General features: G+C 40.7%; 1 protein-coding gene across 1 annotated transcript; it reads right to left on the bottom strand.

The window, feature by feature from the left end:
• Positions 1–11,198: 11,198 nt before the first annotated feature.
• LOC143885898 (uncharacterized) lies at positions 11,199–12,533 on the bottom strand. The gene has a single exon (XM_077389939.1). The coding sequence runs from the start codon at positions 12,531–12,533 to the stop codon at positions 11,199–11,201; it is 1,335 nt and encodes a 444-aa protein (XP_077246054.1).
• Between the last annotated feature and the right edge of the window lie 7,868 nt (positions 12,534–20,401).

Here is a 20,401-nt window from a genome sequence, read left to right as displayed (position 1 = left end):
AATTTGGAACAAAAACCCCCATTAATTTGACAAATGAGGATTAACTTGGTATATATAGACAAAACAAGATGTTGATATTGGCACTATTATTTTTGATAGGTACACGGTTTGAGCGGAAATTTGATGGGCGCGCGACACCATTGTGTCTTTTTCGGCCCAGGTTCGGCCCTTTCCAGGATAAATGAACCCCCCTTTTGATTTGCATTGTAGTTCTTGCTTTGCTCGTCTTATTTGGTAATTTTGCTCGGATTCTGACGAAATTTTGCAAGGAGCTAGATGAGACCCTAACCTAGCTTAGGGTGAAATTTGAGGCCCTAAATCATTGGTTTGATGGGGTATTGCTCAAACATGGAGGTTTAGGGTACGGTCAAAATGGGGTGTCTACACTCTCCGATTAGAGTGATCATTGGTGGCAGAAAGGTTGTCTGAGAAAGTCTTGTTTGAGGTGGATCTTTACACCGAGGGTGATCTTAGATGACATTAAAATTGTGTTCTACACAGATCAACATCGACATTTTTTACGGAAAGGGTAGTTTCACCATATGGTTGATGAGGGTGAATGACATCCTTGTTCAACAGGGACTGGCTAATGCATTAAAATGAGACAATGGGAAGCTAGAGAAGAAGACAAGACCCTTTTATTTTTTCGCTTCTAGATTTGTATAACAACCTAGTGATGACTTCGTTGTATGGTAAGGAGACAATAAAGTTAGAAGAAGTCACGTCGTCATTCTTATCGAATGAGAAGCAGAAGAAGCCTACTCTTAATAAGAGTCAAGATCATAGGCTGATTGTTTTATGGTATGAATTAGAGATGGAGGACGTTTGATGCGAAAAGTCAAGCCAAGATCTAGGATCAACGAAAAGGGCGGCCAATGTTATCATTGAAAAGAATACGTCCACATCAAGTGGGATTATACAAAGAAAGTTGATACGTCAAAAAATGGTGCTACAAATACGGCAGGTGATCAGAGTGAAGAGGTTGGAGACGTTGTCACACTCTCCACAGGTAATCACACTTCTCGTGACGAGTGGATTCCATATTCAAGGTGCTCTATTCATGTATGCTCCATGAGAGACTATTTTGATATATTCCAAGAGACAAGGGTAAGTATAACGTCCTTGGGTGACGGGTTTACCTGAGATGTCACAGGAATTGAAACTATGAAAACCATGATGTTCAATAAAATGGTTCATACTTTAATTTGAGTGGCGTGACGTATGTCCCAAAGATATGGAAGAATCTAGTGTTACTTGGCCGGTTGAATTCCAGGGGTTGCAGGTATTCAGCTGCAAGTAGAACCACAAAAATCACATGCGATTGTGTAGTTCTGATGAAAGGAGATAACTGTGGCTGATTATATCGTCTGGTTGGGTACATAATAACTAGTGTTTCTAAGATCTCGATAGCTAGTTATAAAGAGAGTGGTGGTGTGCACATGCGTATGGTCTCTTTCGTAGTCGGTATAGAGACAACTTTACAGGTTGCAGACGATTGTGAGGAGATGACAATACCTGTGGTGGGGAGGGTGGATCGAGATCTCTTTCCATAGTTGACTTGGTGAGCCAATGTGTATCGGTTGTGTTGATAGAGTCAGGTGAAGTCAAAACCAAGATGGGTGTATGTGGAGATCGAGAGTGTACCAACAATAAGAAAGAGTCGCCATAATACGGCCATGGGACTAAAAATCTACTCTGTGCAATGGATAAATCCAGAGATACTTTGGGTCCGTGCCTGATTACGAGTTGGGAAGATGTTAGGCATTCAACTCGCCCGAGCGCACTCGGTCTCTTATGCCATCTTTTATTAACTTCGAAGAATTTTGGGTAAAATCATGTGAAATGGGAACAGACATCCCCGAGAAAACGTCTACCTAAGCATGCATGACCCGGGAATGGATAAAGAAAAATAAAACATCAAAGTCCTAACTCATCACATCTAATCCTAACTCATCATATATAAGAAAGCGGTAAACATACACATGCACAGCTACAGTGTATAGCTAGTACTTCAGAAGGCCACTGGAGGTTTGCAGAGACAGTAGATAGGTGGCGACATCAGCGAAAAGCCTTCTGGCGGCTGGAAAGGTGGAGATTGTTGGAAAGTTGCCTTGTTTTCTACCATCATTACTTACCTAATATGATTAGGTTTCTAATTATGGTGGGAAGGCAAAAAATGAGAAAGTAGGTCTCTTTTTCTTCTATATATTCTTACAGCTAATAGTATGAAAGTCTCTTTATGTGGCTGCTGCAAAGAGGAGAGAGAGAGAGAGAGAGAGAGTTTTCTCTTAGGATTCTTCTAAGGTTTCTCTTGAGTTTTATCTTTCAGGTTTCTCTTGTGTACAGTCTAAGTTGAGAAGCAAGGAAAGGGTTGCGGGTTTATGAGTTTCGGATCAATCCATTTTAATCCTTGTAATTTTGCTTTCTCATAGTGGAAGATCGTGTTGTCAGCTGTCGAGTAAGCATCTTAGCCAAACAAAGTAAAATCTTGGTGTTCATCTTGTGTTGTGGTTTGTTTTTCTTTTTAATATTATGTTTATTGTGCACAATCGGAACGGATGTTGTCAACAAATGCAATTCTTCAAGTTTCTCGACTAATGTCTGCGGTAGATAAATTAGTATAAAATGATTAACCCTACTGAATATTAAGATTTGCATAGTCTCACCAATGGATCACCATAATCCAAATCCTAGAGATAACCATATCGTATTAACCACATAATCCATCGGGATTTGCTAGCGTCCATCGCAAAAGGCATTTCACGGATGGGCTGTTGCATGTGAGAGCAGCCACCTCGTGAATGAAGAGAAAATCTGCCGAAAAGGGAGACTGTGTGGCTGCTCTGACATGCAACAACACATCCCCGAAATGCATTTTGCGATTGACAATAGCAAATCCATAATCAATAACATTTCAGTGCTCTTTTTTTGACAAAGTCATATTTTATTACATTAATCACTTTGCATTATTACATTAATTAACCCAAATTTATTGGTAATCAAATCCATGACACCATTTTTGGCTATATCTTCCCAATTATTACATAGGAAATTTGAAAGGCCAAGTAAGTTGAATGAGTTTAGCTAAGGGCATTTGCGTCTATTTCCTCGAGTAGTGATGTTGGCATAGCAGGGGCATTGTTCTAGGTTGCCTGAAGTGCCGGGCGGGACACAGCTGCACTTTCCACAACAAGCTCCGCAAGCCCTCTTGCAAAGGTTTGGCCTTTTAGACAAGCGACATCTCCTTGCACATGCTGACCCACAATCTGCATAGAAAAATCATAAACATTTAACACCGTTTATTAGATATATAATAGCTTGCATTCTTGGCCCTGCCGATGCTATGCATAGGTATGGGCCCCACCCCATCAACACATTAGGTGTAAAATTGTGGCCCCCACTCTACGCATGGGCTTGGGTGGAGACCGTGGGATCCACCAATATATGATGAGATAAATGAGGGGCCCACCCAAATGCATGGGTTTGAGTGGAGTTGGCGGGATGCATTCTGTCACACCCCCGTCCTGCTGTATAGAAATTGTCCGGTTCTGGGTCATCTACCCTCCCCGGTTTTGTTTTCCAGCAGCACTAACATTGCCCGACCCACTCCGCAGGGCCCGCCCCTTGGAGATGCTGAAAAGGAATCTACACAGGGAGAGGGGAATCCACATATAAAGCCCAGAAACTTTTCCTCCCTTTCTGATGTGGGATCTCACAATCCACCCCTCTTAGGGCCTAGCGTCCTTGCTGGCACACCGTACTGGATGGGAGGTCCCGCTTTGATACCATTATGTCACACCCCGGCCCCACTGTGTAGATATTGTCCAGTTCTGGGCTGCAGCCCTCCTCGGTTTTGTTTTCCAGCAACACTAACCGTGCTCAACCCACTCCGTGGGGCCTGCCCCTTGGAGATGCTGAAAACAAGTCTACACAGGGAGAGGGGGAATCCACATATATAGCCCAGTAACTTTTCCTCCCTTTCCGATGTGGGATCTTTCACATTCAATCAAAACATGTAAAATGGTGAGCCTCATCCCATGCATGGAAGTGGGTGGAGATGGTCGGCCCACTCATTGGTGTGAAATGGTGGGCCCCATCATATGCACAGGTTTATGATGGGCTGCAGCCATCCCCGGTTTTGTTTTCCAGCAAAACTAACTGTGCCCGACCCACTCCGTGGGGCTTGCCCTTGGAGATGCTGAAAATTCGTCTACACAGGGAGAGGGGGAGTCCACATATATAGCCCAGTAACTTTTCTGCCCTTTCCGATGTGGGATCCTTCACATTCAATCAAAACATGTAAAACGGTGAGCCTCATCCCATGCATGGAAGTGGGTGGAGATGGTGGGCCCCATCATATGCACAGGTTTATGTAGAATGAGAAGTGTAATACAGTGGGGCCCACCCATTAGCATGGGTGTAAAATGATAATCCTCAACTTATTAAAACATGTGTTGTAAAATGGACACCACCCATTCTATGCATGAGGTGCAAAAAATACACCACAGTAAAAATTCGAGTAAAACTGTTCCATGAAAATGGATTTTTAATGAAAATTTTCCATGGAAAGAGATGGAATGAAATGGAAAGAAACATTTTTAGCATATATTACAGATTCAAACAACACAACCGATCAGAAAATTGTTCTGTCAAATAGTGTTACTAGCTACCATGGTTCATCAAAATCATTCATGTATAGACTGCCTCTTGGATGGTTTACCACACAAAATTAATAGATTAAAGTAATGAGGAATGCTAAACTCAAGGGTCCCCTTGCAAAAATTGGATGAAAGGACGCCCCCACTGTTGGAACATGACCAAAGTGCATTTATAACATGTAAAAGTGAAAGAACATTAAATGCACTTTAGTGACATTCCACCACTGGGGGCTCCCTTTCATCCAATTTTTGCAAGGGGACCTTGAGTTTAGCATTCCTTATAACTAATATATGGGTTATACTTTATAGTAAGACATACCTATGTATTGGAGGACAGATTTCTCAGTTCCCCCTATCGTCAACTGCAAAATCCATATAAATAAAAGTGAATTTCAAAGGTGCAAGAAATGTCTAAAAGGGACCCTGATATTTAAATCCCCTTGATTGGTTAGATGCACCCCTCTTTTTATTGTCAAAGTTTTCCATTGCTGGCTACAAGTCTACAACAGTAAACGGTAAAAGTTGAATAGGATGTATCTAACGAAATAGGATTTGCTAGCGTCCATCTCATAAGGTTTTTCGCGGCTGGTCTGTTGCATGTCAGACCAGCTACCTCGTGAATGAAGACAACAGATTGTCTCCATTTACGAAGTGACTGGTCAAACATGCAACAGACCAGCCCGAAAAGCCTTTTGCGATGGACGCTAGCAATTCCCAACGAAATAAGGGGGGTGTAAGTATCAACTTCCAAAGAAAAGAGAAAGTGGGGATTCATTGACATTGTACCGTGTTAGATTCAAACCCAAGACGGGCTTCAACATGATGGAGAGCCAATAGAGCTAAGACAAGGGAAACCAGAAAAACTCTAGTGGAAGTCATTGAAAGAGCAGACTTGAGAGAAGAGAGAATGTGATGAAGGGTTTCTTGCTTTAGAAACTTGGAGTTGAGTTGAGAAATGAAGGAGGGTCACAACAATTTATAAGGGAGAGAGAGAGAGAGAGAGAGAGAGGTATCCATGCATGGGCATGAGTTAAGGTGGGAGTGGAGAGGGCATCATCTAGGAAGTGACAGAGATACAGCTGTTATGTGAGTCAAAGGAGCTCAAAAAGACAAGTATGGGATTTGGTGCTCCAATAGCTGTTTTAGTCTTGAAGCGTTTCATGCCAGTGTTTGCTGCTTTCTTTCTTGTCTTTTCATTAAAGATAAAGTAAACGGAAGCTTCCTACTGCCATTTCTAATGATTCTGAAATACTCTGGTTTACATGCATGCTCTTATCTCATGTTTTTATGAGTAATTTTAGAAAAATTAAAACTTGATGAGATAAATATTATGCCCTATTGCGCTGTTTGGAAGGGAAATTGGCACCCATTTCGAGGCTAGAGCTGCACCACCTGTAAAGTGTTGGATCGTATGGTCATTCAGTTGTAGATCGTGCGGATGGTGATCATCACATGTCAATCCTCGACACACGCATTGCACACACCACAGTCATTGATTTTCAAATTATATTATAATAAGGGAAATGTTATCAGCACTACTATATTTTGATGAGGGCACTCCTCACTTTATTAAAATACGGTATGACCCGCACCATCAAATGATCCAAACCGTCCATTAGATGGGCCACAGCCTAAATAGGTTGTGCCTCAAAAATCATTTCCATCGGTTGAGATCGGAGGATGAGGATCAACCTATGGAAATATTTTTTGGGGCACAACCTATTTAGGCTGTGGCCCATCTAATGGACGGTTTGGATCATCCTATGGTGCGGGCCATACCGTACTTTTAATAAAGTGAGGAGCGCCCTTATCAAAATACTGTAGAGCTGATAGCGTTTCAATATAATTATTATTTTGTATAGAAATAATTTAAGAAAGATTGTCTTTATCAATCTTATGGCATATGCATTGCAAATTTTAGGAGAGGATGAGTATCTTTAAGAGAGGATGAGTCTTTGTCACATCAGTTGATGAATAAGTTTAGAGTAGGTGACTCATCAAGTGGTTTTGGTGGTGATGGGCAATTATGGGATGTTAAGTCTCTCCAAAAGTTAATCCTGACTGTTGATCTGATAATGAACGAATATAAAAGATAGGACATGCATATGGAAAAGTCTCTCCAGGGAATTGCTGTGTATAAGTGGGCATTATTAGGAATCCGAAAACTTGATTTTATATAAAACTAAGTATTGATAGCCAATGATCAAGATTTAGAACATTTATTATTTTAGCTAGAAACGTCAACAAAGACGTGATTTTTTCTCGTGCCTCAAACCACTACTAAACAGACTTCTTTCAAATCTATAAAGCATGCAGTAATAGGAAGCTTACCTTTTCTTTATCCTTCATGAGAAGAAGTCAAGAAGATAAGGGAGAGAGCAGCAAAATGGCAACCGCTTCGGGACGAAAACAGCTGTTGGAGCACCAAAACCAATACTTTTTTTGACCCTTTGACCCACAAACAGCTGTCTCTCTGGCTAAGAATACACCTGCATAAGATGCTTCCCTCACCACTCCCATCCAACAATTAATGACCATTCCATTGATATTTCCATCCCCTTCCCAATTTTGTTCATCCTCTTTCATCTCTTTTAAAAGAAGCTAGAAGGAGTGGAAACAGGAGCATTTTTAAGATTAGACAGATAGAATGGGTTGAATATCATTTTCCTTCCTAAAAAGTTCAAAAGCCTGCCTAAATTTTCTTTTCCATCAAATGACAAAACAAGATTCAAAAGTGAACCCTAGTCAACCATGAACCAATTTTTAATTGAAGTGACAACTAAGACATTACACTAATTTTTATTCCTCTCGCTTGCCCACAACACCATCTAACTTTTTCTTTCTCTTTTTCTTTTTCTTTTTCTTTTCTACTAGTGGACTCGTCCATCCTTTGATCCTTCTTCCCCTCACCGTCAGCGGCGATGCCAAAAATTTTGTACAGGGGGAGCAAAAATTATAGTAATTTTTTTTCTCCAAACAAAAGAAAGCACTATTATAGTTTCCAAAAAAAACCTCATATGTTCATTGTTATATCCCTAAATGGGGGGCATATTTTTTTAAAAGAAAAAAGGAAAAACCCTCACTTGGGAAGAGAAAAAGATATTTTTTAGAAGGAAGGGATATAAAAATGGTAAAATTAAAATTTTAAACTTATTTGTACTCGGGATTCTATTCGCCATAATACGCTTTGTTGGTTTGCCCTTCTCTAACTACAATTAATACATCGGCAAAAAAATCGGTGAAAATTGTCGGCCATGCTCCATTCTTTAATGCGCCTTTCTCGTTATAGCGTTATTCTTGACGGGCATTGACGGAGTAAATATAGTTACTTGATACTTCTATGTTATCGAGTGTCAACTTGTTCGGGTTTATTTGAGTGAACAAAAAAACCCCTCTCTCTAACGAGATTATATATGGTGGCCGCCCCGCATCGTTTGGCTGATCCAAACCATTAATTTTTGGGCCTTACGTAGATGTACATAGGGTGTATCCCAAAAACATTTCTCCATACTGTTCATCCGAACACTCACCATCTGTTATGTACAGATTTCTATATTGTATCATCAATTTTAAACCTCCATAAATTGGAGGGTTAGGATAATCCAATGGAGAAGATATTTTGGGGCACATCTTATATACATTAGGGCCCAACAAATGAACGGTTTGGATCACCCAAATAATGTGGGCCTTGGCTGCACCCTCATACATGACCGGCCATCATATAATCTCCCTCTCTGAAAGACGTCTCTTAAGGGATCTGAGACCTTTCAATTAAATGGAGTGCAAATATTAGATTCTGCGTGTGGCCTATTAGTACACTTTGATTTAGGAATCACATGTGAAAAAATCATCTCCATAGGATGATCCTAACCCTCTAATATGTAGATAAATTACATTTAGAAATATCTATAGATTGAAGAGGTAGGATCATCCAATGGAGATGATTTTATGGGCAAGGGTGCAACAAATCAACGGTTTGGATTGTGAGGAAAATGCCGACTATTTAGGATTCTATTGATGGTATTTAAGAGAAGGATTTATATCAAAATCAATGCCAGCCTCTCAGTTTTAGCGTCAAGAGGACATGGGCAATTTTTTTGCCGATGTATTAATTGTAGTATTAGAAGGGAAAGCCAGCAAGGCACATTATGGCCAATAGAGTCCCGAATAGCTTCATATTGTCCCCCCTTCCCTAGTGGCCAATAGTGTCCCGAAACGCTGGACTTCCTCTTCTTCTTTTTTGGCAAAAACTTAAAGGGGGCAATTGCCCCTTCCCTTTCATGTGCCAACGCCCCTGCTCACCCTCACGTATAAATTGTGCTGACCCATCCCTTAATTTGCAACTCAACTCCGAGTTTCTAAGCAAGAACCCCTTCACACAAGTCTTATCTCTTTTTCTCTCGTATTTTCTCTTTCAATGGCTTCCCGTAGAGTTTTTCTCATTACCCTTGTCTTTGGCTCTCCATCATGTTGAAGCCCGTCTTGGCTTTAAATCTAACACCGTACCATGCAAAACCAACACAACAAATCTTTCTTTTCTTTGGAACCTGATACTTAAACCAACCTTATTTCGTAAAATGCACCCTGATGATGCCGAAATCTGTTCTACACGATCTAACGGTGATAGAGTTAATCTTGTGGATAAATTATACTCACATGAAAGATGTTAGTAGGCCTGGAGCTACAGCTCCGAGTGATACTGTACTATTAAGCTAGAAATCAGAATCACAAGTGAATTGAAGAGAAGGAGATTAGGTTTAGAAATGTTACCAACGAAGATGGATGAAGAATGATTGTGACTGAACTTGGTTGTTGCCAAGCTGCCTACGTACCCCTTCTTTGAGGATCAAGTCTAACGTAGTTCCGTTATGAATATGAGGATCCCTTTTTTAGAAAATAGAGTCCACAATAGTTAGAATCTTATCGTTTTAGGAGTCTTACCTAATTGGTCGACTTCCCCGGGAGATTAGTTTATATCTATTTCCAATAGATATCTTATTTCCCTGTACAAGTAAGTTACTATTAACGGGACTCCTTAGTTTGAAAATCCACTACCTTAGGGCGTATTACCTCTTTGAGGGGTGGTTTTCCAACTATGAACGTTGCTATTTATAAGGAGAGGATAAGATTCTATTATCTTTCTCATAGATCGATTCCTGATCATTCAGAAATGCCACGTGTTGTTCAGCAATGACTAATGCCGATTTTACCCCAAACATATTGCGCAACGGTTGGTTGGTGAGAACCACCGTAAATGCAAATTTCTCGATGTTTTGGTATCTTGTCTCGGCATCGTGCAGTACTCGGCTGATGTAATATATAGGGTGTTATGTCCTTTGGTCTTGCCTGACAAGTACTTGCTCTTGCCTGACAAGTACAGCACTAACAGCCAAGGGGATCACCACTAGATAGAGGTATAACTCTTCATTTGGTAGCATTTCATCAACACCGGGGGAGATTGAAGGTATGTCTTGAGTCTTTCGAACGCTTCTTACCATTCGGTTGTCCATTGGAAATCTTTCATGTTCCTCAGTATTTTGAAGAATGGGAGGCATTTCTCGGTGGATTTGGACATGAATCGGCTCAAAGCCGCTATCCTTCCCGCGAGTCGTTGTACCTCGGTCACGGTTCTTGGCGGTGTCATGGCGAGGATGGCTTGTATCTTCTCGGGATTAGCCTCTATGCCTCGTTGACTTACCATGAATCCGAGGAACTTGCCAGAAGTTACTCCCCAAAGGCACACTTTAAGGGGTTGAGCTTCATCTGATATTTTCACAATATCGTAAAAGCTTCCTGAAGGTCGATAACATGGCTAGTAGTTTCTAAGCTTTTAACGAGCATGTCATCTACGTATACTTCCACATTCCGACCAATTTGTGAGGCGAAAATTTTATTCACCAACCGTTGGTATGTGGCTCCTACGTTCTTAAGGCCAAAGGGCATGACCTTATAACAAAATAGTCTTTGTTCTGTGACGAAGGACGTTTTTTGGATATCTGGGGAGTACATTCGTATCTGGTTATATCCGGAGAAAGCATCCATGAAGCTAAGCATCTCGTGGCTGGATGTAGCATCTATCAACATGTTGATTCGGGGGAGGGGGTAGTGGTCCTTTGGACATGCTTTATTTAGGTCAGTAAAGTCCACATATATTTGCCACTTCCTGCTAGCCTTTTTTACTATTACTACATTGGCGAGCCATTCTGGATAATGTATTTCTTGGATGAACTCGGCTTGTAGGAGTTTATCGACTTCCTCTTTTATGGCCTTTTGTCGCTCAGGAGTGAAATTCTGTTTCTTTTGTTTAACGGGTTTATGAGAGGGATCGACACTTAGCCGATGGACAGCAACGTCCGTCGGGATACCTGGCATATCTAAAGTAGACCATGCAAAAACATCTGCATTAGATTTCAAAATTTTATCAGGTTGGTTCGAGACTTACCTGTGAGAAGTGATCCAATCAGGACAGTCCGTTTGTCATCTTCTCCAAACAGCGGTACTTGAGTCAGCTCTTCTACTGGTTCTCCACGCGTCTGGTAATTATCCAAACATGGGTCGGTACCGGCTATTTGGAGGGATTCCTTTGCCCTTTTTCACTACTTTAGCGTAGTCAACATAACAGTTCCTGGCTCTTTCTTGATCTCCTCTTACCTCTCCAACTCCTGCTTTCATCGGGAACTTAACTTTGAGGTGGGGAGTAGAGACAACTGCTTCGAGCTTCTTCAGGGTCGGACGCCCAATGATGGCATTATAGGTGGAGGGGACTTTAACTACCAGGAAAGTCTGCATGATAGTTTTCTGACAGGGTTCGGTACCGAACGTTACAGGGAGGTCTATCCTACCCTCGATAAGGATCGATCCGCCAGAAAATCCGTATATCGACCATTCAACTGGTACAAGTCTGACCATCCCAAGGTGCATCTCCTTAAAAGCATCGTAATGTAAAATATTAACAGAACTACCGGTGTCGATCAATACATTACTTACGTTATAGTTGGCAATAATGAGATGGACAACTACCGCATCATCATGGGGGAGGTGGACTTTTTCATAATCCTTCTCAGAGAAGACTATTTGTTCCTCATTATATGTCGAATCCGACAGTATTGCTGAAGCCCCTACCGCGTGAATTTTGGCGGCATAAGCCTTCTGTCCGAAAATTGTTGGTCCTCCTGAGGCCAGACCTCCAACGATTACATCGCTGCTCCCTGCAACTATGAGTGGGGTGTCGGTCCTCACGTCCGGGGATTGTCTAACTTCAGAAATCTGTCTAGCCTGATCATGTCTGATGGTTGGTTGAATTAGATTAGAGGGGCCGGGCGTCTTTTGAACCTCGGATTTTCGTGAAGATCCGTTATTCCTCGGGTTCAACAAGTATTTATCCACACGCCCAAGCTCCGCCAGCCTTTCAATCTCATTTTTGAGATTGTAACACTCATCTGTCATATGGCCATGGTCGTCGTGATAATGGCAATATTTGCGAGTGTTACGCTTCCGACCAGTACCTTTCATCTTTTGTGGCCATTGGAGATATTCTTTTCCTCGGATCTCATAAAGGACGTTTGCAATAGATGTATTCAAAGGAGTGTAATTGTACCTTTCAAACTGTTGCGAAGGAGCTCGACTGCTAGATTGTGACTGTCGATTGTCGGATCGAGGAGGTTTAGTGTGACTGTTATTTGAGCGAGTCTCATCCTTCCACTTCTTCGGAACTTTTGCGAGTTCCAACTCTCTTTCCATGGCGAAGGATTCTTCATTGTTGACATATTTGTCTGCTACCGCCATTAATTCTTGGAGATCTCTAGGAGGGTCGATATTCAGGGCTACCTTGAGATCCCTATCATGGACAACTGATTTCATCGCTGCTCGAACCATCTCATTATTAGGGTCCTTGATTTGGGATAACTCAGCCCTAAACCGTCCTGTGAAGGATCATAAGGTTTCCTCCTTTCCTTGCCGGAGAGCGAGGAGTGCGTCAGCGGGTTTCTTCTGTGGTAGGCTATTAGCGAAATACGTAACAAACTCCCTACCTAACTCCTAGAACGAGGATATGGAACTGGGTTTAAGGCGACCGTACCAACTATTTGCTCCTCTTTTTAAATATGAAGAAAAAGTGTGACACATGACTGTGTCGTTAGCGCCTTTGAATTCCATCGCCCTTCGGTAGGCTTGCAGCCGTTGCAGGTATTCCAATGGATCTGACTTACCATTGTAGAGATCAAGCCTTGGTAGATCAAAATTTGGTATCAATTGGGCATGTGCTATGGCCTCCACAAATGGTGATTGTATTTTATTCTCCCATTCAGTCAGGGGATTTAGCTCATAAGATTTCTTAACATGACGTTGCATTTCCTTGACTTGTCGCTTAAGTTCGGCAATGAGTCCCGAATCAGGGGTATGTGGACCCCGATCAGAGAGGACGAGTGCGGAGGACACGAGATCCTCTGCAATCCTCAAAAGATCTCCACAATGTAAAGGAGAGCCCTACCAAGGAACTCTCGAAATGATGCCACCCTCATAGCATAGCACGAGTGGCGATACAAAATGAATAAGATACTTCTTGATTCAAAACCAGGGTTCGAAACCAAGACGTACCTAAAAATAACTCAGAGTCGCCATCCATGGATACGCCATGGAACCAAAAACAAATGCTCTACTTGCAACGGATAACCAGAGATACAAAAGGTCCGTGCCTAATTAAGAATGAAGAAGGTCCAAAGAGCACCCTCAATTCGTCCGAGTGCAAGCACTTGGTCTCTTATGCCATTTATTTATTAACCTTGAAGAGTTTTGGACGAAAATCATGTGAAATGGGAACAAATATCCTCAAGTGGACGTCTACCTAAACATGTATGACCCGGGGATAAAATAATAAGCATGTACAAAATAAATGGAAGAAGTGTCACCAAAGAATAGCTAGATTATGAGTGTCATACCTAATTGGTGTCTAGGTTCTGATGTGCAAACACATGCATGCTATAGCTATAGGTATAAGGTATGCACAAGATATATCAAATACAATAAACAAGATAAACTAGATAAAACTAACCATACGATCAAGGTGAACAAACAGGTAAATATTACAGCTAAACATGTAAGTAATCAAAGAAATGAACGCACACTATCAAGATCCTATGTAAAAATCATCATCAAAATACAAACACTAACCCCAAAGTGCTAACAACAGATCCTAAGACTAATGCTTAAGCCCGAGTCTTTAGATGATCTGATATTCATCCAAAGAAGCCTACGTATCCCCGCCTCAACGAGAATCAAGGCAACGTAGTTCTTCGCACCTATTTTAAGCCACGATGCCTAAGATATCTAAACCTCTATCATAAACTCGACTTAAAAGACCGGACTAGTTATTAAAGCTTCTTGTTCGATCATTTAAATTCCAGTGGATTGTGAATTTTAGGACAACCTATGTGCCCTAACTAAATGCAGATTAGCCATAAGCTAATGCAGGTGGTTCCTACAACCTATGTGTAACTAGGCTGTGTGTCGTAAGAAAAAACAATGGGATCATTAACGCATCCTAGACCTAGTCATCAGTCGAAGAATGTGAATCGCCAACTGACCGGACGGAGGCGGAACGAACTCCTAACTCTAACACGACTACAAACAAACACAAAACACACAAAGACAAACTCCTAATTCTAAAACTCTCTATCTATGACAAACTCCTAACTTTAGAGGAAGATCTTTTTTAAAACGAGGTTTTAAAGATTTTCGTGCTTTTTAATGAATTCAAATGATTTATTTTCAAAGTTTGGCTGGACTTGGGATAAAGATCCCAAGCTGCACTACGTATCTCATGAAAGAGGATCAAGCCAACGTAGTTCGAAATACGAACTTTCCTAATACGCTCCTAAAACTCAACACTTAAGATTTTTTTAAGGTTTTTTAGTTCAAATGTTTTTAATGTTTTAAATTTCTAATGTTTTTGAGTTTTCCAATATTCCAATGTTTTTGGACCTTTAAATGTTTTAAGTCTTAAAGGGAAGACGCAAATAACACCACAAACTAGGGCAAAGCCCTAAATCTAAAGGGAAAATCCCGAATAAGCAACTAGCGTCTCAAAGAGACGATCCACAATAAGTAAACAAGCGTCCCAAGGATAGCGAAAATGATCTAAGATCCCAAGCAAGCAAAGCTCTATTAAGACTGAGTTAGTCTCTAATCAAAGAAGAGCAACGACAACACTAAAGAGAAACTCCTAACTAAAAATACTAGAGAAGGAGTGTAGATGAGTCAAAGACTCTCTAATACCACTACCAAAGATGGGGCAAATAAGTCAAAGACTCACCATAGAAGAAGGGCTTGCTCTAGCATGAGGCTGGATAAGCCTCTTAACGGGAAAACTCTCTTTATGAGAAAAGGCTTGTCTCCAAATAGGTGCTCTATAAATGAGGTAAGGCATGCCTCCTATGGGTACACTCTTTACCAAACTAAAACAGATTCCTTAAGGAAAAGGTTCTAAACGACAAGGCTTGTCACCAAAGGAGAATTGCCTTAATGAGACAGAGTGTGTCTCGTAGTGGGGGCTCTAGATAACTCTTTCATTGCCCCGAAAACTATGGAAAGGGCTGGTATACAAAGAAAGGGGCTGCTATTGTATACCACTAAAGATCAGTCTACACAAGGGAGCAGTCATATGAATACCACTGCACTTCAAATCATAAATCAAAAGCGAATCAAATTCAAATCAACACACAAAGATGAGACAATTCGCCATCAGAAATTTCTATAAGGAGAGGTTAATTTGGACTAGAGAGAGAAGGCTCAACTGATATGATGGCTCGACAATTTCTCAACACTTCCAAGCAAGCTATTGGCACTATCATTCTCCCTCCAATAATGAATCCAACACAACTGTAAGGGGGAAGTTCCCAACCAATCCTTCAACCACTAAATCGTCTAACTCAGTTATATTCTGGAGATAAGAATAGAAACAAAAAACAACTAGCCAGGGCATGTAAAATAACATTCAAGAAGCAATTACTGCCAAGATTTTGCAAAACAGCCACTACACAAAAGCTTTTGGAGGAATCTCTTCCCTTAGATGTCCATGTTAAGCCATGAAACCATCTCACATCAACACTCTACATGTTATCAACATACCAGCAACTAAGCCTATTCCCACCACTAAGATACCAACCACACGAATATGGAATTGAGAAACCAAAGGTCCATTAAGAGGGTATAATATATGGTTTCCTTGCTTGAATGTGTATATAAGATGGTAAACATATAGCTTTCATTAAATTTCATTTCAACAGCATACAACTGTCTTGTTAAAATGAAAGAGAACAGACTAAACCATTATTTTTTAAAACTTGTTCACAACTTCAAAACATATGCCTCAACACCAGAAATGATTGTCACTATTTTAACAAATGCTTACAACTTAATACGCCTTATATATTACTGGAATCACTAATCTCCTTCTCAAAGGAATAATCTTATCATATATCAAAGCCCGACCTATGATGAGAATTAAAATAGAATCTTGCTTCTTAATAATAATAAAAATGTCATGCACTAGAAATTAATGACTTGAACCAACAGAACCTTCACCATTGACATTAATCAAAATTCTCAACGAAAATCAGTTCTAAAGAATCAATTATATTAACTCTATATAAATACAGAATGATGAAAATTAATTGAATTAACCCCAGCTCCATCATATATAAAAGAAAATTCCTTAACTACTTAGAGACGAAATTGAAAATTCTAATTCAATGAGATAATTTCAGCAAAGAGGATCAACAAAAAATTTTAGTCATATGAACACAATGAACCATTCAAACACAAGATCAAGTACATTACTAAAAAAAAAGTGAATAATTCAAAGACAAAAGATTAAATAAATCATTTTACAACAAAAATAATATAAACTGTTCAAGAAAAGAGATGAATCATTCTAGCATGTTATGTATATCTCCCTCACACAGAAACAAAGTAAGATTATTCAAACAAAAAAAAATGAAATAAAAATAAATCCTTACTTGAACTATAATTGAGGAGAAATTTGAATTTCACAGTACACCTCTAGATCTAAGTGAGATCCCTCGATGAGAAGATAATGAAAATTCAAATTTCACTGAAAATGGCAAGATTTATGACCACAAAAACCGACTCTAAGATTTCAATGCAGGCATAAGTCAGATTTGAGTGAGAAAGGCATAGAATTTTAGGGTTTTCTAAGTTAAATCTCAGGTTTTAACCAAGGGGATGGAGATTCTAAGTTTTGAAGGAGCAGCAAGCTGGCCGGAGAAGGAGGATTGGCTGGAGTGAAGATGATAGATGGTGCCGGATTCTGGCAGGGTGACCGGAGATGATGATCGGAGTGGGGAGAGATGAAAATAAGGTAATGACGATAGTGGATAGCAAAATAGAGAAGGGTTTTGGTGATGGTTTAAATGAAGAGGAAGGTGAATAAGGGGAGAAATAGTAGTGGCGATGGAGGTAGATCTGGCCGGATGGTGGAGGCGATGGTCGATGTGGGTCATGGGGAAATGAGAAGTGGGTTTAGGAAGAATAAGAAATGGAAGTGGGTTTAAGAGGCTGGAATGATGGCTGAGATGGGTTTGAGTGGAGGTTAGTAGGGAAAGGTTTGGATTTAGATGGTAGGTTTGAGAAGATGGGGTTTGAATAAATTGATGGAGGAAAAAGGGGTTTAATGGCTGCACATGGGAGATGATTGTGTCGGATTTGAGGAAGAAGAAGAGGTGGATTGGGATTTTAATGGAAAATAGGGTTCGGTGGTGGGAGATTGCAGAGGTGAAAATGAAGTGGGTTTTGGTTGAAGAAAACAAAGTACGATGGTGTATGGTGGGGTTGATGAAAGAATTGAGGTGTGACGGTCAGATTCCGACAAGGTTCCTGCCGGAATCAATGGAGGTTAGTGCTAGAAAAAAGGGTTTGGATCAAAGGCATGATGGTGGGTCTGGAGAAGAAGTGGCTAAAGGAATGAGGATGAGGTTTCGGATTTTTGGGGGGTTTTAGTCGGATTTTCGGCGGGAAATGAGGTCGGAGAAGAGGGTTTTCCCCATCTTCTTCTTCTCCTTCCTCTCCCTCTCTCTCTCTCTCTCTGTCTCTCTCTCTCTCTCCCTCTCTCAGCTACCTCTCCCTCTTCTCTGTTTTCTAACGAAAAAAGGAAGACCCTTAAACCCTAATTCGTTGGGCATTTAAAAGGGAAATGATAAATTCACACCCCCTCCCTACTTAGACAGCCACATATAGTGCATTTTGTACATTTTCTAACCTACATGGAGGGGGGGTCCAATTAGAAAACAAGAGGGAAAAATCTTTGCCAAATATCTTTTCTCTCTTTTGATCTCAACCCTTCAAATTGCCTTTATGAATAAAGGGCTGAGATCAAAAGCTTTTAAACCTCCTAGGAAGCTTCCTAATATTCTTTTCCAACTAATCATAGCCTTAAACATCATTAGCTCATGATTAGGCCTAATTGTAACTTGGAAAAGAAGAAAAGAATCTTCCCTTATTACCAAACTGTCCTGTTTCCGGATAATGCACCCCCTAATTATGCTACACATTAATCTGCACACCCATATATCTTCCTGGACAGCCCACTGCAGTAAATTTGAACTGGCTTTCCGGGTCCCAGTACACCCCCTGTCTGGCTAAATTGCCACCTTTATTCCTATACTACATTACATTACAAACCTCAATCGTTTACTAGGCAAACTGCAACGGATTCAGATGAAATTTTAAGGGGACCTAGATGAGACCCTAATCTACTTTAGGAACAAATCGGGGACACTAAAATACTAGTTTGATAGAGTTTCTATCCTAACTGAGCTTATTAGGGTTCGGTCAAAATGGGGGGTCTACAGGGTATTAATTCCGTCTCTCAAATTTTGCTACGGGTTGTCCTGCACTTGATTCAGATTTCCCGCGCTATTAGCTCTTTAGGGGACGTTGTTATTCTGGGTCAGAGTAGGCCTAAAGGTCAATTCCGGTGCCCGTTTGTCGTTTACTTCCCCGTCTCTAGGGGTGTCAATGGATCCAAACGGTCCGAGGGATCGTCCGAATCCGAATGTTAGTAAATGGGATCTAAACATATGAATAGGATCCATGGGCATATTTCGGATCATCAAATTTGGGATACGAAAAATTTTGGATTGTGTATGGGCACGCCACAGATGCCCATTGGATAGTCACGATCCGAAATGGTTTACAAAAATACCCTCCAAATTTTATTAATGCAAACCATTCTATGAAGGGTATTTTGGTCAAAACCTATCTTATCACTTAATGAATCGGATGGGAATGCGATTTCACTCATTTCAGTTGTTTCATTTCAAACTTTCACGGAGGAAAAGATTAATTGTTTACTTAGCTTAGTGGGACATAATAGGACACTCCGATGGACGGTCTGAATTAAAATGGATCGTGATCATGATGTGGAAAGTAGGATTCGTAGAACAATCCGACTCCGACCCGACTGATAAGGAATTTGAATGGATCGTGACTGTGACATAGGTGGATCTGACCCAAAGTGGATCCGTTGACACCCCTACCCGTCTTTGTGATTCAGCCGAGGGCTAGTGATTGAGGCTGAGGGTCGGTGATTTACCAGCCTTTTGCTACGAGGGTTTCTACCCTCGGGCAATTCGTCCTGTTTTTCTTCTAAAGGCGGGTTCCTTACTTCATCGATTAGTGGAGGGACACTGACGTTTTGAACCATCGGTGTGGGAGGTGGTAAACATCTTAATATTTTCTGAAGAGCAACAGAAACATCTCCAACTTGTGTTGCTAGTTGGTTGAACATAGTCATAGTGACTGGAGTAGTATCTTCATTGGTAGGCACTTCCTTCGGAATAGGATTTCCGAGGATTGTGTCTTGTGCTTGACTCCTGATCATTACTCCTTCGCCTTATGGGTTGTTAGTGACAGATTTCAAGGTTTTTGATCTCAAATTCGTCATACTGGTCCCACGGATGACGCCAATCTGTTGATGCCGAAATTCGCTCTACACGATCGAGCGGTGATAGAGTTAATCCTGTGGATAACTTACACTCACATGAAAGATGTTAGTAGGCCTGGAGCTACAGCTCCGAGTGATACTGTAATATTAAGTTAGAAATCAGAATCACAGGTGAATTGAAGGGAAGGAGATTAGGTTTAGAAACGTTACCAACGAAGATGGATGGAGAAGGATTATAACTGAACTTGGTTGCTGCCAAGCTGCCTACGTACGCCTTCTTTGAGGATCAAGTCTAACGTAGTTCCATTATAAATATGAGGATCCCTTTTATAGATAATGGAGTCCACAATAGTTAGAATCCTACCGTTTTAGGAGTCTTACCTAATTGGTTGACTTTCCCGGGAGATTAGTTTATATCTATTTCCAATAGATATCTTATTTCCCTGTACAAGTAAGTTACTATTAACGGGACTTCTTAGTTTGGAAATCCACCGCCTTAGGGCGTATTACCTCTTTGAGGGGTGGTTTCCCAACTATGAACATTGCTATTTATAAGGAGATGATAAGATTCTATTATCTTTCTCATAGATCGTTCCTGATCATTCGGAAATGCCACCTGTTGTTCATCAATGACTAATGCCTATTTTACCCCAACACACCCCTCTCATTTATTTATTCCTTTGGAATTGTAGCTAGCATTGAAGAACGTTTACAATAAAGAGGGGTGTAGCTAATAAATCATGGGAGGTTAAATATCAGGGCCCTTTTAGGCATTTCTTGCATC

Source organism: Tasmannia lanceolata, unplaced genomic scaffold (assembly GCF_043159265.1).
Source record: "Tasmannia lanceolata isolate RefF3 unplaced genomic scaffold, GAP_Taslan_0.1 ptg000011l, whole genome shotgun sequence".
NCBI classification, from domain to species: domain Eukaryota; kingdom Viridiplantae; phylum Streptophyta; class Magnoliopsida; order Canellales; family Winteraceae; genus Tasmannia; species Tasmannia lanceolata.
Note: the sequence above shows the minus strand (reverse complement) of the source record. Positions and strands in the feature narration are given on the sequence as shown.